Here is a 14846-nt window from a genome sequence, read left to right as displayed (position 1 = left end):
GTTAATCGCTCATTTTGGCAATATTTACTTAGTGAAGACATCTGTACAAAATATATTGAATGAAACCCTGATAATACTCAGGACAAGAGGAAAACGAGATGTGGTTCCATGTGTTTATTGAGGCCTTGCTCTCTCATAATAATTCATTATAGCCTTTATTGCGCTCACACCAAGCAGTGTCAACATCAAGACGCCCATGGTTCCTCCCACGACGTAGATCATTGTCAAAGCCTCATCCCCTGCAAGGAAACAGACACATACTGAATTATAGCTACACTTTGTAAGGGTGATGTGTATGCTTCCATACAGCCGTCACGCGTAAAGCAGAGGCAGCAATTTTTGTAATAACCTTTAAAATGTTGATACATCCTAATATTTTCAACTTGGAACTTGCCGGGTCTTCTCAACTCCCATCTCTAGTTGCAAGTGAAACGTTGGAATTTAGAAAATGCTCTGTTATCAAATTACATTTTTGCCTCATGAAGTAATAGAACAGGATACCTTTTGCATCTCTTCGATATTTTAAGTAGAAATTGTGCACCAATATTTAATTTTAAAAGACGAAGTTCCCATTAATATTGACCACATGTAAAATGTAATTAAATCTGATTAAAAACAATAAGACTTTACCCAACTTAGGACCAACAAGTTTTCACCATCATAGTTATTTTTGCTGCTTTGACAAAGCCATTTCTGAAGTTATTTATTTCATGTGATTAGTGATGCATTAAGAAAAAAAACTTGTCCCTCATTTTAAAGGTCAAACCTGTTACGTGAACTGAACTCACGTTTTAATATCATGAAATTTTCATTTTTGAAATTATTTTTTTTCCAAAAGACATCTTATTCAAATCATAATGTAAAAGCTGGTTCTACTCTTCTTGGCCATTTTATGGTGTTTTGTCGTGGAAAACTGAGCGGGTTGAGCATAACATGTTAATAACCCTGTTAGCCATATACAGGCTAGACATTTTTTAACGGTTACATTTTTTGTTGTTGTAAAGCTTGCATTCAATTGTCCCTCCCTGTTGCATACAACAAACTTCCATCCCTTAGAATACGTGGACAACTACAAATACCTGGGTGTCTGGTTAGACTGTAAACTCTCCTTCCAGACTCACATTAAGCATCTCCAATCCAAAATTAAATCTAGAATCGGCTTCCTATATCACAACAAAGCATCCTTCACTCATGCTGCCAAACATACCCTCGTAAAACTGACCATCCTTCCAATCCTCGACTTCGGTGATGTCATCTATAAAATAGCCTCCAACACTCTACTTAACAAACTGGATGCAGTCTATCACAGTGCCATCCGTTTTGTCACCAAAGCCCCATACACTACCCACCATTGCGACCTGTACGCTCTCGTTGGTTGGCCCTCGCTTCATACTCGTCGCCAAACCCACATGTCATCTACAAGTCTCTGCTAGGTAAAGCCCCGCCTTATCTCAGCTCACTGGTCACCATAGCAGCACCCACTCGTAGCACGCGCTCCAGCAGGTATATCTCACTGGTCACCCCCAAAGCCAATTCCTCATTTGGTCGTCTTTCCTTCCAGTTCTCTGCTGCCAATGACTGGAACGAACTGCAAAAATCTCTGAAGCTGGAGACTCATATCTCCCTCACTAGCTTTAAGCACCAGCTGTCAGAGCAGCTCACAGATCACTGCACCTGTACATAGCCCATCTGTAAACAGCCCATCTTTCTACCTACCTCATCCCCATACTGTATTTATATATCTTGCTCCTTTGCACCCCAGTATCTCTACTTGCACATTCATCTTCTGCACATCTACCATTCCAGTGTTTTAATTTCTATATTGTAATTACTTCGCCACCATGGCCTATTTATTTCCTTAACTCCCTTATCTTACCTCATTTGCACTCACTGTATATAGACTTTTTGTTTTCTTCTCCTGTATTATTGACTATGTTTTGTTTATTCCATGTGTAACTCTGTGTTGTTGTATGTGTAGAATTGCTATGCTTTATCTTGGCCAGGTCGCAGTTACAAATGAGAACTTGCTCTCAACTAGCCTACCTGGTTAAATAAAGGTGAAATAAAATAAAATAAATAAAAATCCCCAGTCACAAGAGGATTTAGGGCTGATTTAAGATGAAATCGTCAACCCTGTTACTTTAATTGGCACTTAAAATTACTATAGTCAGTGCCTATTATTTAACCTTGATGGGGGAAAAAAATAAGTATTATGTTGAACATGTGTTCGTTATGACATTGATAAAATCAAATGAAATAAAAAAAAGTTACAACACCCAAAAGGGACACATTTCCTGGAACGACCCAACAATTACACACCACCATCTTAGTCATCTCTCATTGATTGGGACAGGAGGGTGTCAGTCAAAGCGATGCCGATGTCATTTACAAAATAGCCTCCAACACTCTACTTAACAAACTGGATGCAGTCTATCACAGTGCCATCCGTTTCATCAAAGCCCCATATACCACCAACCACTGGCCCTCGCTACATATTCGTCACCCACTGGCTCCAGGTCATCTAAAAGTCTTTGCTAGGTAAAGCTCCACCTTCTCAGCGCACTGGTCACCATAACACCCACCCGTAGCCCGCGCTCCAGCAGGTATATCTCACTGGTCATCCCCAAAGCCAACACCTCTTTTGCCCACCTTTCCTTCCAGTTCTCTGCTGCCAATGACTGGAACGAACTGCAAAAATCGCTGAAGTTGGAGACTTATAGCTCCCTCACTAACTTTAAGCATCAGCTATCTGAGCAGCTTACCGATCGCTACAGCTGTACACAGACCATCTGAAAATAGCCCATCCAACTACCTACCTTATCCCCATATTGTTTTTATTTACTTTTTTTTGCTCACCAGTATTTGTACTTGCACATCATCATCTGCACATCTATCAAACCAGTGTTAATTTGCTAAATTGTAATTACTTCGCTACTATGGCCTATTTATTGCCTTACCTCCTTACGCCATTTGCGTTATTGACTGTACGTTTTACACATGGTATAAACACTCTGTTGTTGTTTGTGTCGCACTGCTTTGCTTTATCTTGGCCAGGTCGCAGTTGTAAATGAGAACTTGTTCTCAACTGGCCTACCTGGTTAAATAAATGTTAAATAAAAAAATAGAACGCAACGCTTGATTTCTGAGTTGCGGTCCTGACATAAAACACTTCGGCGTGGACACCCAAGTGTCTCGATCGATCTGGAAGATCAGAAACAGACAATATGGCAGCGTACACATTGTTAGATCACCTCATTGAGCAAAAATGTATTTCATTTTATAAACGGAGCATTTTCTAAGTTCCAACGCTCCACGACGGCAGTTGAGAAGACACCGGTAAGTTCCAATTATGGAAGTATTGCCATGTAACAGTTTGTTGAAAAATTGTTGCTGGTGCTTTACATGAGTTAAGGTGTACCGGCTGCATGGAAGCATTCATATATCACTGTTACAAACTGAATTAGTATCCAAGACATCATTTGGAGCATCCCCAGATACCACAGGCCTGTTCAAGAATGTTACAGAAATAAATGTATAGATTAAAACGATATCGGCAACGCTCAAAACGTTTCACATCACACCAACTCACAGTTGGAGAGTTTGGTCCCTGGTGCCGCCTCGGGGGTGACCATCAGTGGTCCTGCTGACACGACCACAGCTACTTTGATGTATGGATCCCATCTAGCTGTTGATCTCTTAGAAAGTCTCTGGGTGGTACAGTTCTACAGAGAATCATAGGAAAAGATGTTTAAAAAAAATAATGACCAAGTTACTAATAAATGTGCATAACTGTTTGTTCAATCAATACAAATGTGTTTGTTGAGCAAAGCTGAATATCAGCTTTAAAAAGATGCACTATGCAGAAATCTCCGCCATTTCCTGGTTCCTAAAAGTTTGCCTAATTTCAGGTTATGTGACTAAACAAGTAAGTATAGTGTAAGAATCATTATACCATCTAAACCGCTGTGAAATATATTTTCCACAACCAAAAATATTGTATTTTCAGCCGTTGGAAGCTGGTGTACAAAAACTAAAGATAGACGCAAAAACTAAACTTATGAATGGAAAGCATAGAATTAGCTCATATAGAAAGATCTACCGCTTCTTAGACTTACTTTCAATTAAAATGACTGCTCTATAACACATTTCTATGTGTATTTGTAAGGTCTAATACATATGTCCTAATCATTCTTACCATTTTTAAATTGAAACAACTTTACTAAGACTTCCAATATATTTATAATGGCAAATAGACTTAAACTTGTTAGAAATTTACCGTAGTACAGTCCTCATCGTGACTGCATATCCGGGCCAGGCAGTGCATGTAAATGGGTAACTCCTTGGGCATAGTGAACATGTGAATGGAGAATCTGCTCCTCTGTGACACACCGTTCACAGAGAGCCAATGAAAGGTGCTGTCAACAGGGCAGCTGAGGACGAGAGAATAGGGCATGATCCTAAACTGCTTTTTTAAAGTCTTGAAAATCCAGGGTCATGCCCAGTAGGTTTGAAACAGAAGATGTTTGAAAACCTGGAGGTACCATCTTGTCCAAAAACAAAGAATATTTTATACCTCAACAAAAGAACCCGATACTCTAATAACCTATTCCCCCCCCCCCCCCATCACATAATGCCTCTACATGACATTTTATATTGCTCGATTGAACGCAGCCCAGAGTTTAGAATACCATATTTCACACCAGTGTCATATTCACTAGAAATCAAACAGAAGAAAATTGACTAAAACAGGAGAGGCTACCTGAACTACTCCAATAACAAACTCTTGTTTTTTGTGTGCACAAATGAATATGACCCAGGACAGTAACCCACCCATCTAGGAGAAAGAAGCCCTTGGTTTCGTCCTGTGGATCCGGGCTCTCTGTGGCCCAGCAGGAAACCACTTCTAGCAGGACCTCCGAGGCGAACGTGTTGTTTGTCAGAAGGGCCACCTCGAAGAAGAGTACGTCGCTGAGGTGGAGGGCGATGGAGTCTCTGTAGCCGTAGGAGAAGGAGTCGTCGCTGTACATGGTCATGGCCAGCCCCAGCTCATGGGAGGAGTTGTACTCCACCACAGAGTGGGAGATGATCCTGGAGGGGTAGAACAGTTTTTGGTCAAAACAGTTTTATGATTCTGATCCATTGTGTGAATCAAAAGTCCAGTAGATTACTTGTACATTTCAAAAGGTACCAGTAATATTCCCTCCCTTTGCAACCCTTGCCAGGCTACAGAACCAGTTTTTCCTTGTAGGTCACATAAATCAGGAACATCTCCTGGCCCCAGAATTACTCCGATCTGTCTTTTCTTACCACTCCAGATCTACGTTTATCTGGGTGTTGCGGACATAGTTCCGGGGGTAGATGCACTTCCAGATAACCTTGAGATCTCTTCGTGTGATGGTCCTCTCGCTGCTCAAGGTCACTGTCAGAGTGTTCCGGAACTCGATGTGTGTTCTGTTCACCTGGACACACACAGAAAATCCAATTTCATCCACAGAGTGCTGTGCACAACGGCATAATCACATTACACTAGTGCTTAGCAGGTATCCAGTGTGACCTGTTGTATAGATTCCATTATAACCCCTTTGCACATCTGAATGCACGGTCACTCACCAGCCGTCTCGTTCCACACCGCGAGGGTTTGCGCAACACGCGGAAGTGGTAAAGCGTCTCGCTCTCCTCCATGGTGCAACGGCCTTCATTCAAGACAACCGTCACGTCGCCACCGAAGTAGCCAATCAGGAAGGCTTTGGCGATACCTCCGGCCATCGATCTATTCAGGCACTGGGTGAACATCCCCTTTTCTGTTGAAATTAATTAACTTTCTTTACCCCCAAAAGGAATCAGCGTCGTATTCATTAGGCACAGAATGGAAGAAACCAGACTGAAACAGGGAGGGACTGCCTGAACTTCTCCAATAAAAATGCTTGTTTTCCATTGCAACACGTTTAAAACATAAAACATTTTCCGTTGTGTGCCCTATTGAACATGACCCATCAGTAAACAGGAGTGGTGTAGTAGAGAATACAAAAAAAGGTACACCAACAGACATATTGCACAATAACAAGAAGCTAACTGACCATAACAGACAGGATGTGAGGCAGGGGTAGGAGGGGGAACGAAGGCAGGCCCGACGTCATAGAAGCCATGTTGACACACACAGGTGTAGGAGTTCAGAGTGTTGACGCACAAAGAGTTGGCGTCACACCTGTTCAGGTCAGGGGTCGCACACTCATCTGGGTCTGTCCAAAAGGGAGGGTAAAGTTACCCCTAGGCGCTGCTCTTGGGTCAGTTTCGCATTTCCCCCACTAATGGCTAAGGTTAGAATCGGGAGAGGGGAAGCTGACTTTACCCTGGAGGGTAAAAAACCAGCAGCAGCATTCTGTGTAATGCACAGAGGTTCCACTATTTCAGTGATAGTGCCAAGCAATGTACAAACCCCACATTTGGGACAGGTGACGGCCTAGGTAAGCAAGATTTATAGTTTGAACGCATCACACAAGTTTAAAAGACATGAAATGTTGATAGAAATCTGACAATACTCCATGTGATGCTGTTGTTGGTGGTTCTCTTACCATCCCAGTAGATTATCCCATCCTTGACTGTGATATTGGGCGGCTGGAGGGACTGGATATGGTCCAGCTGCTCGCCAGGTGGTAGCGGTAAGTCTGCGTCGGTTATGGAAGCATCAAAGCCTTGAAAGGTAATCTTAGTTTTGGATTCGCCTTCCAGCTCCTTGAATGCAACCAACTCCACCCTGGTCTTAATCGGGTACTCTTTCAAAAGCTCCTCCAGCTACGGACATGAAGAAATGTCAGTGAAAGGGAGGCCAGAGTTGTGATCATAAGGCCACACGACAGAAAACTTGATTAAACATATTACAAAAAAAATGAATTAACGTTTGTCAAGTCCAAGTAGTCCCTCTCGGTTTCAGTCAGTTTTATTCCATTTGGTGCTCAAAGACACTCACTAGTTTTTCGTAGATGCGCTTCAGCTCAGCCCAGGGCTCAGTCTTTGGGTCCAACACCATTAACCAAGGCACAACGAAGGCTAGAAGTGAGAAAACAAAATGTCACTTTATTTCATAATAGCATAATGCACAAGACAATTAACAAAGCACTCGTTTCAAGTAAACTCTTTACCTGATCATATCAAGTGCATGTAGAATAGCAAATGTGTTCCTGCAACAACATCCATTTCTACCTCCTAAACATACCCAACACTATAAACAACATGTGGCGTACGTTCAGTAGGCAAACGTTGTGGAACACGGGATGGAAATGTCCTGAATAGAGATTACATGCTTCCTTACGCTACGCATCAGAGGCACGTTTGATGCATGCATAAACACTAGTCAAAGGTTTAGACACAACTACTCATTAAAGGGTTTTTATTTTTACTATTTCCAACATTTTAGAATAATAGTGGAGACATCAAAACTATGAAATAACAAATATGGAATCATAAGAAATGCGTTTGAGCCAATCAGTTGTGTTGTGACAATGTAGGGTTGGTATAGACAGCCCTATTTGGTAAAAGACCAAGTCCATATTATGGCAAGAACAGCTCAAATAAGCAGAGAAATGACAGTACATCATTACTTTAAGACATGAAGTTCAATCAATACAGAAAATGTCAAGAACTTTGAAAGTTTCTTCAAGTGCAGTCGGCAAAAACAATCAAGTGCTATGATGAAACTGGCTCTCACGAGGACTGCCACAGGAAAGGAATACCTAGAGTTACCTCTGCTGCAGAGGATAAGTTCATTAGAGTTATCAGCCTCAGAAATTGCATCCCAAATAAATGCTTCAGAGTTCAAGTAACAGACATCTCAACATCAACTGTTCAGAGAAGACTGCGTGAATCAGGCCTTCATGGTCGATTTGCTGCAAATAAACCACTACTAAAGGACACCAATAAGAAGAAGAGACTTGCTTGGGCCAAGAAACAAGCAATGGACATTAAACTGGTGGAAATCTGTCCTTGGATCTGATGAGTCCAAATTCAAAATCTGGCCTCCACAATTACATTTACATTTTACATTTACGTCATTTAGCAGACGCTCTTATCCAGAGCGACTTACAAATTGGAAAGTTCATACATATTCATCCTGGTCCCCCCGTGGGGAATGAACCCACAACCCTGGCGTTGCAAGCGCCATGCTCTACCAACTGAGCCACACGGGACCTCAACCCGACCTCAACCCAATCGAGATGGTTTGGGATGAGTTGGACCGCAGAGTGAAGGAAAAGCAGCCAACAATTGCTCACCATATGTGGGAAGACTGTTGGGAAAGCATTCCAGGTGACTACCTCATGAAGTTGGTTGAGAGAATGCGAAGAGTGTGCAAAGCTGTCATCAAGGCAAAGGGTGGTTACTTTGAAGAATTTCAAATATAAAATATTTTGTTTAACACTTTTTGGTTACTACATGATTCCATGTGTGTTATTTCATAGTTTTGATGTCTTTGCTATTATTCTACAATGTAGAAGATAGTAAAAATAAAGGAAAACCCTTGAATGAGTAGGTGTCCAAACCTTTGACTGGTACTGTATATATGACGATTCCACAACGTTGTGCCCTACTGAACACGGCCCAGATGACACCAACCTAGGTCTTCATTCGGCCTCAGGGTGGACGCCACCGGCAGCACGAGGGCGTTGACGGAAACGTTGACTCCATCGAAACACACCAGGGCTGTGTCGGCACTCCACTCGCCATCACACTCTTCCCACACGTCCAGGGCATAGTGCGCGCCCTCAATGAGCCCCGGGAGGCGGAGCAAAGGCTCCATCAGCCGGCCTTGCTGGATGGTCGAGCCGTTGTCATAAGACAGCTGGTACTGAAAGGCCACGCCCTGTTGTCCGGTCCCACCAATCCACAGCGCCGTAGAGTCCTCAGGACGGTAGCGCAGTTCTGATACACCTCTGGGTCCTATGAGAGAGAAGACAGGAGTAGGGTGAAGTTGACCCTAGACGCTGATCTTGAGTCAGTTTAACATTTCCCCTCTGATGGTTAAAGTTATGATTGGGGGAAGGGAATCTGATCCTAGATCTGTACCTAGGGGAAACTTCACCCCTGAGCAGAGAGGAGAAAGCAAAGACCCACCCAACATGGCAGGTACAGGCTGTTATAGTGGTCTTCAATACTGTTCCTATAGACTCTACAGGGTGGGCAGGTTTTTGTTCCAGCCCAGTACTGCTGCACATACTGTCTACTAAACTAATCATCAATCACTTGAATAGTTGAATCAGGTGTTGGATTAGAACAAAAGCATGTACATAAAAGCATGTGACCGCACTTTCTTTACTCACCAATCAAGCTGATTAAATTAGGTTACCGTTAATACATTTCTCCATTCAATCCCCCACTAAATGCATCTCCAACCTAGTAAAAAATAAACATGAGAGCTGCCCAAACATCAATCACGCAACTGCTCAACATGAGCCTTGAGGTCTGGGCTCTGTAGTTTACCTGTGCGAGCGCGTACGGTCTTGGAGCTCATGACCACGCTGTCTCCGCACAGCGCCTCTACTCTAGCCGAGTACTGGCGGCAGGGCAGCAGGCTGGCCACCGTGTGGCTGGTGAGCAGGGTGGTGTAGTGGAGCGCCCCCTGGTGGTAGATCCTGAACATGGAGATAGAAGAAGTGTTCCTCACCACCCAGCTCAGGGTGTAGTTGTCCGGCCCCGAGGAGGTCTGCCACAGGTTCTCAATTTCTGAGTGGACTAAAGAGAGGGCTGATAGTCATTTCCAGAAGTGTTCACCGTAAGCAAAGTAGGAGAAAGGCAATTGAAGAGTGTGAAAACAGTGCCATAGATAAATAGATGTTATGGGTTTACTTTGGCTGCATATCAATAGAAGGGACTTCCTCTTGTCTCCTTCCCCTCATGTGCAATGATCAGAGAACTCTGTTAGAATAGGTGAAAGTACCTGTCTGACATTTCCTCAGAACACCGGCCCTACCTCCTCAGAACACCGGCCCTACCTCCTCAGAACACCGGCCCTACCTCCTCAGAACACCGGCCCTACCTCCTCAGAACACCGGCCCTACCTCCTCAGAACACCGGCCCTACCTCCTCAGAACACCGGCCCTACCTCCTCAGAACACCGGCCCTACCTCCTCAGAACACCGGCCCTACCTCCTCAGAACACCGGCCCTACCTCCTCAGAACACCGGCCCTACCTCCTCAGAACACCGGCCCTACCTCCTCAGAACACCGGCCCTACCTCCTCAGAACACCGGCCCTACCTCCTCAGAACACCGGCCCTACCTCCTCAGAACACCGGCCCTACCTCCTCAGAACACCGGCCCTACCTCCTCAGAACACCGGCCCTACCTCCTCAGAACACCGGCCCTACCTCCTCAGAACACCGGCCCTACCTCCTCAGAACACCGGCCCTACCTCCTCAGAACACCGGCCCTACCTCCTCAGAACACCGGCCCTACCTCAGATTTACGCATATAAAGGGAAGGAGACAAGGAGGGGAAGAAACTTAAGACTATTGACACTCAGCCTAGCAAAGCATCAACTAGGTGGATCTTACCAGTATTCCCGTTGATTAAGACCATTCTGCTGTGGCGAGCCTCCGTGCCCGCCTGGCACACCGTCTGCAGGCCAAACTTCACCCTGCTACAGGGCGGCAGGTCAGACTGAGAGAACACAAAGGTGTCCAGTGTGTGCCTGAAGGACCTCTCCTCCAGGACATGGTTGGTGCCATTGAGGTAGAGGACCGTGACAAGGAAGAAGGAGAACTTGCGGTTGTCGGGACAGTCCCAGGACACCGTGACACTGCTGCTGTTCCACAACGTCACCTGGAAATGTCTGGGGACTTCTGGGTCTGGATATGAATAGAAATTATACAGCAAAATGTAACAAAGTAATTACTTCATAAATATCAATACAACACAGTGCTGCTCATATCAGTACCGAGCTCATGGGACGAGACATAAGTTATAGTCCTCAAATCTATACTTTTATATCATCAAAAAGGCCTGTAAATAACAGTTTGAACCTTAAGATTGGTGTGATTACACAGGGTGACAACGACTAGAGAGCTACCAAGGGTGTATTCACTAGGAACCAGCATATTAGTGTTGCTACAGTGTGCACTAATGAATACACCCCAACTGTACCTGTGATAGTGGAGAGACAGGTAAGCGAGTGGCTGCCTGCCATCTCCACACAGGCAGCATAGGAACTGCAGGACTCCAGGGCTGTGAAGCGGTAGTGGTTGGAGTGGGTACTGTCCACACTAAGGGCAGCGTAGGCCTTCATCTCAGAGTGGTATAGGGACACAGAGTGGACGGGGACAGGGGCAGCCGGGGGCTGCATCTTCTCTTTCCAGGACACCAGTAACATGGAGGTACTCCTGGACTCCAGCGTCAAGGGATAGCGCACGGTGTGACCTAGGAGAGGAGATGATGGGAGTCATGACTACATTTATGACCTGCACACCTGGGAATATGCCCACTATACCACTGATCGTCACCTGAATTCTGTCTCCATCTTGATTTCACTTTTGCGTCTCTCTCTCTCTCGTCTGTATTCCTTTCTGACGATCCATCTGTGTCTGTCTACCTACCTTCATCTCTCTCCCTCCCTTTGTCTCTCTCCCTCCCTTTATCTGTCTCTCCATTTATTTGTCTCTTTCCCTTCATGGCTCTCTCGGTCCCCCTCTCTCTCACTCTCGAACGAAGACAAAGACGTAACAACGTTACCGAGCATGAGGATGAAGTCTGGGTCCTGATAGAGGTACAGAGCGCTGTTTTCACACGCAAACACCTCATTGGTGGAGAACAACTCCAGGGCTTCCTAAGAACGATAACATGAGAATGGACAAACATTAATCTTTCATTCAAAAGGGACATTATGGTGACACCAGAAAAGAAGAGGAGAATGTGATCACTTATATTCCAGGTCTACCCACCAGAGTGCTATTGATGGGCTGTTGGTCAGGTTTATGTATACTTCTGAACTCAATGGAATGTGAACCTTCAAGTGAAGAAAAACATAATAATTATACTGTAGCATGATCTAATGAACGCCAATGGTAATCTCAGAATCCCAGAACTAAAATATTGCGTACTTTTGTTTAGATGAATGGATACAGGACAGTGTTTGTACTTAGATAAAGTCTTAACAATGAGTGGAAGGGTGGAAGACCTATACTTACCTGGGAAGATGGAGAATATCCACTTCCGAACCATGACACCATATTGAAGTGTCAATTTGTGTTCCACAGTAGTGGCAACGGTCAAAGATGAAAATGTGTCCTCTCTCCAAATGGATTTCAATTTGGTGTTGTTCAACAATAAATGTCCTTCTGGCCAACTGTAGAGAATCAAAGTGAACAAGACACATAGGTGTAAGTTAGTGCAAAGTGCATGGTTCAGAAGTTTGGCGTGATTATGTGTTTATTTAATACTGGACTTACCTGCCAAACAAGGAATTGTTGCTTATCTTCCAACATATGGAGAACGTAAAACTACTGCAGCTTCCTGCAGATTGTAAGAAGCTAACGTTACATGTCACAATTAACTCATGAAAATCAACCAAACCCCGCGTCCAGGAAGGAAAATAAGCTAAATACATGTTTGTGTGTAACTCATAATTGATGTGGAAACAGCATAGCCACTCAGTATCAATTACAAACACAACAATAACGCACTTAGCACGCACAGGCTACTTACCGAGAGATATCGTGTGAGGTACAAGAATGAACAATATAAATGGAAACGCGAAACAGGTCCTGCAAAAGCAAAGTCGGTGTTCTTTATCAATAATCATGGCCACCTTAATTCACCATTCGATTAATAATACAAGAACGAAATTAAGTATTTGTTTAGCCTACATGTTTCTTGCGACTGTTAATTTGCACTCAGGTATGGGTAAGCGTGATTGAGTTGACGAAAACAAACGACTGACCTGACGTCATCGATTTATAATGATTGACAGGTGCAGGTCAATCTGATAGGGCCCACTGTCTTGGTGCAGGTTTGATCACAAATTATTTGCACAATATCATATATTATGATGATTAAGAAAGGAGAAAATAGAGAGAGCTGGTAGTGTCAATGATCAGATAAATTGTGATGAACTTTCATATATTTTGTGGAACATTAATTTTGAGCAACATGGTAGACTCATGCCAATTTTGTTCCAAATAATTAGGTTTACTATTTGGAGGGAGGCTATGAATCAAATCAAATCAAATGATATTAGTCACGTGCAGAATACAACAGCTGTAGACCTTACAGTGAAATGCTTACTTACAAGCCCCCAACCAACAATGCAGTTTAAAAAATATGAATAAGAATAAGAAATAAAAGGAACAAGTAATTAAAGAGCAGCAGTAAAATAACAATAGCGAGACTATATACAGGGGGTACCGCTACAAAGTCAATGTGCGGGGGCACCGGTTAGTCGAGGTAATTTAGGTAATATGTACATGTAGGTAGAGTTATTAAAGTGACTATGCATAGATGATAACAGAGAGTAACAGCAGCGTAAAAGGGGAGGGGGGGCAATGCAAATAGTCTGGTTAGCCATTTTACTAGATGTTCAGGAGTCTTATGGATTGGGGGTAGAAGCTGTTTAGAAGCCTCTTGGACCTCTGACTCCGCCTGGTATAGAGGTCCTGGATGGCAGGAAGTTTGGCCCCAGTGATGTACTGGGCCGTACGCACTACCCTCTGTAGTGCCTTGCAGTCGGAGGTCGAGCAGTTGCCATACCAGGCAGTGATGCAACCAGTCAGGATGCTCTCGATGGTGATGCTGTAGAACCTTTTGAGGATCTGAGGACCCATGACAAATCTTTTCAGTCCCCTGAGGGGGAATAGGTTTTTTCCTGCCCTCTTCACGACTGTCTTGGTGTGCTTGGACCATGTTAGTTTGTTGGTGATTTCAATCTGCTCCACTACAGCCAAGTCGATGAGAATATCAATGTGCAAAGGGCAAGAATGTTAGCCTTCCGAAGTCTGTATGTCATTTCAATTTTATTTATGACTAACCACATGTACAAAGACAAATGATGCATTCATAACCAGTTGGAAACTCTGAACATAAAATTAACGTAAATAATTTGCATAATGCTTCTTGTTGGTTAATTCTGGTATCATCTTTCTACAAGATTCCAAGTCTGAAATGTCTGAGTTTCCTAGTTCCGACATGACTGTAGCACTAGTCGAGGTTCTCTACATGAACAAGGGTATGTGGACACATGCTCATTGGACATCTCATTCCAAAATCACGGACATTAATATGGAGTTGGTCCCCATTTGCTGCTATAACAGCCTCCACTCTTCTGGGAAGGCTTTCCACTAGATGTTGGAACATTCAGCCTCAAGAGGTCGGGCACTGATTTTGGACGATTAGGCCTGGCTCGCAGTCGATGTTCCAATTTATCCCAAAGGGGTTCGATGGGTTTGAGGTCAGGGCTCTGTGCAGGCCCGTCAAGTTCTTCCACACTGATCTGGACAAACCATTTCTGGACCACAATGCATTCGGGTAGGTAGCGTTCTCATGGCATCCGCCAAACCCAGATTCGTCTGTCGGACTGCCAGATGACTGCCAGATTCATCACTCCAGAGAACACATTTCCACTGCTCCAGAGTCCAATGGTGGCGAACTTTACACAATTCCAGCTGACGCTTGAATTTGCACCTGGTGATCTTGGGCTTGTGTGCTCAGCCATGGAAACCCATTTCATGAAGCTCCCGACGAACTGTTATTGTGCTGAAGTTGCTTCTTGAGGCAGTTTGGAACTCGGTAGTGAGTGTTGCAACTGAGGACAGACGATTTTTACTCACTACAGCACTTGGCGGTCCATTTCTGTGAGCTTGTGTGGCC

At 44.0% G+C, this 14846-nt stretch overlaps 1 protein-coding gene across 2 annotated transcripts; it reads right to left on the bottom strand.

Moving 5' to 3' along the window:
- Nucleotides 1–99: 99 nt before the first annotated feature.
- On the bottom strand, nucleotides 100–12943 carry LOC139533758 (uncharacterized). 2 transcript variants are annotated; one of them, XM_071332102.1, is made up of 19 exons: nucleotides 12851–12943; nucleotides 12690–12748; nucleotides 12434–12497; nucleotides 12173–12330; nucleotides 11927–11991; nucleotides 11718–11811; nucleotides 11133–11405; nucleotides 10544–10837; nucleotides 9472–9723; nucleotides 8608–8931; nucleotides 6968–7047; nucleotides 6573–6792; nucleotides 6078–6239; nucleotides 5611–5801; nucleotides 5308–5459; nucleotides 4831–5088; nucleotides 4277–4430; nucleotides 3590–3722; nucleotides 100–239 (listed from the first exon to the last, which is right to left on the bottom strand). In XM_071332102.1, coding segments are annotated over exons 1-19 (3060 nt in total). In that variant the 5' UTR covers nucleotides 12853–12943; the 3' UTR covers nucleotides 100–114. The 2 variants fall into 2 exon arrangements, with proteins under 2 accessions (XP_071188203.1, XP_071188202.1); XM_071332101.1 differs by having other exon boundaries at nucleotides 12690–12897.
- Nucleotides 12944–14846: the final 1903 nt, after the last annotated feature.

This window comes from Salvelinus alpinus, chromosome 11, assembly GCF_045679555.1.
Source record: "Salvelinus alpinus chromosome 11, SLU_Salpinus.1, whole genome shotgun sequence".
NCBI lineage: Eukaryota > Metazoa > Chordata > Actinopteri > Salmoniformes > Salmonidae > Salvelinus > Salvelinus alpinus.
Note: the sequence above shows the minus strand (reverse complement) of the source record. Positions and strands in the feature narration are given on the sequence as shown.

Coding starts and splice junctions, on each gene's coding strand:
- LOC139533758 (XM_071332101.1), bottom strand. CDS start 12,786: ATGATTATTGATAAAGAACACCGACTTTGCTTTTGCAGGACCTGTTTC. Junction 11,812..11,926: donor AGCCCATCAATAGCACTCTG/GTGGGTAGACCT, acceptor TATCGTTCTTAG/GAAGCCCTGGAGTTGTTCTC. Junction 6,240..6,572: donor TGGGATAATCTACTGGGATG/GTAAGAGAACCA, acceptor CCTTTTGGACAG/ACCCAGATGAGTGTGCGACC.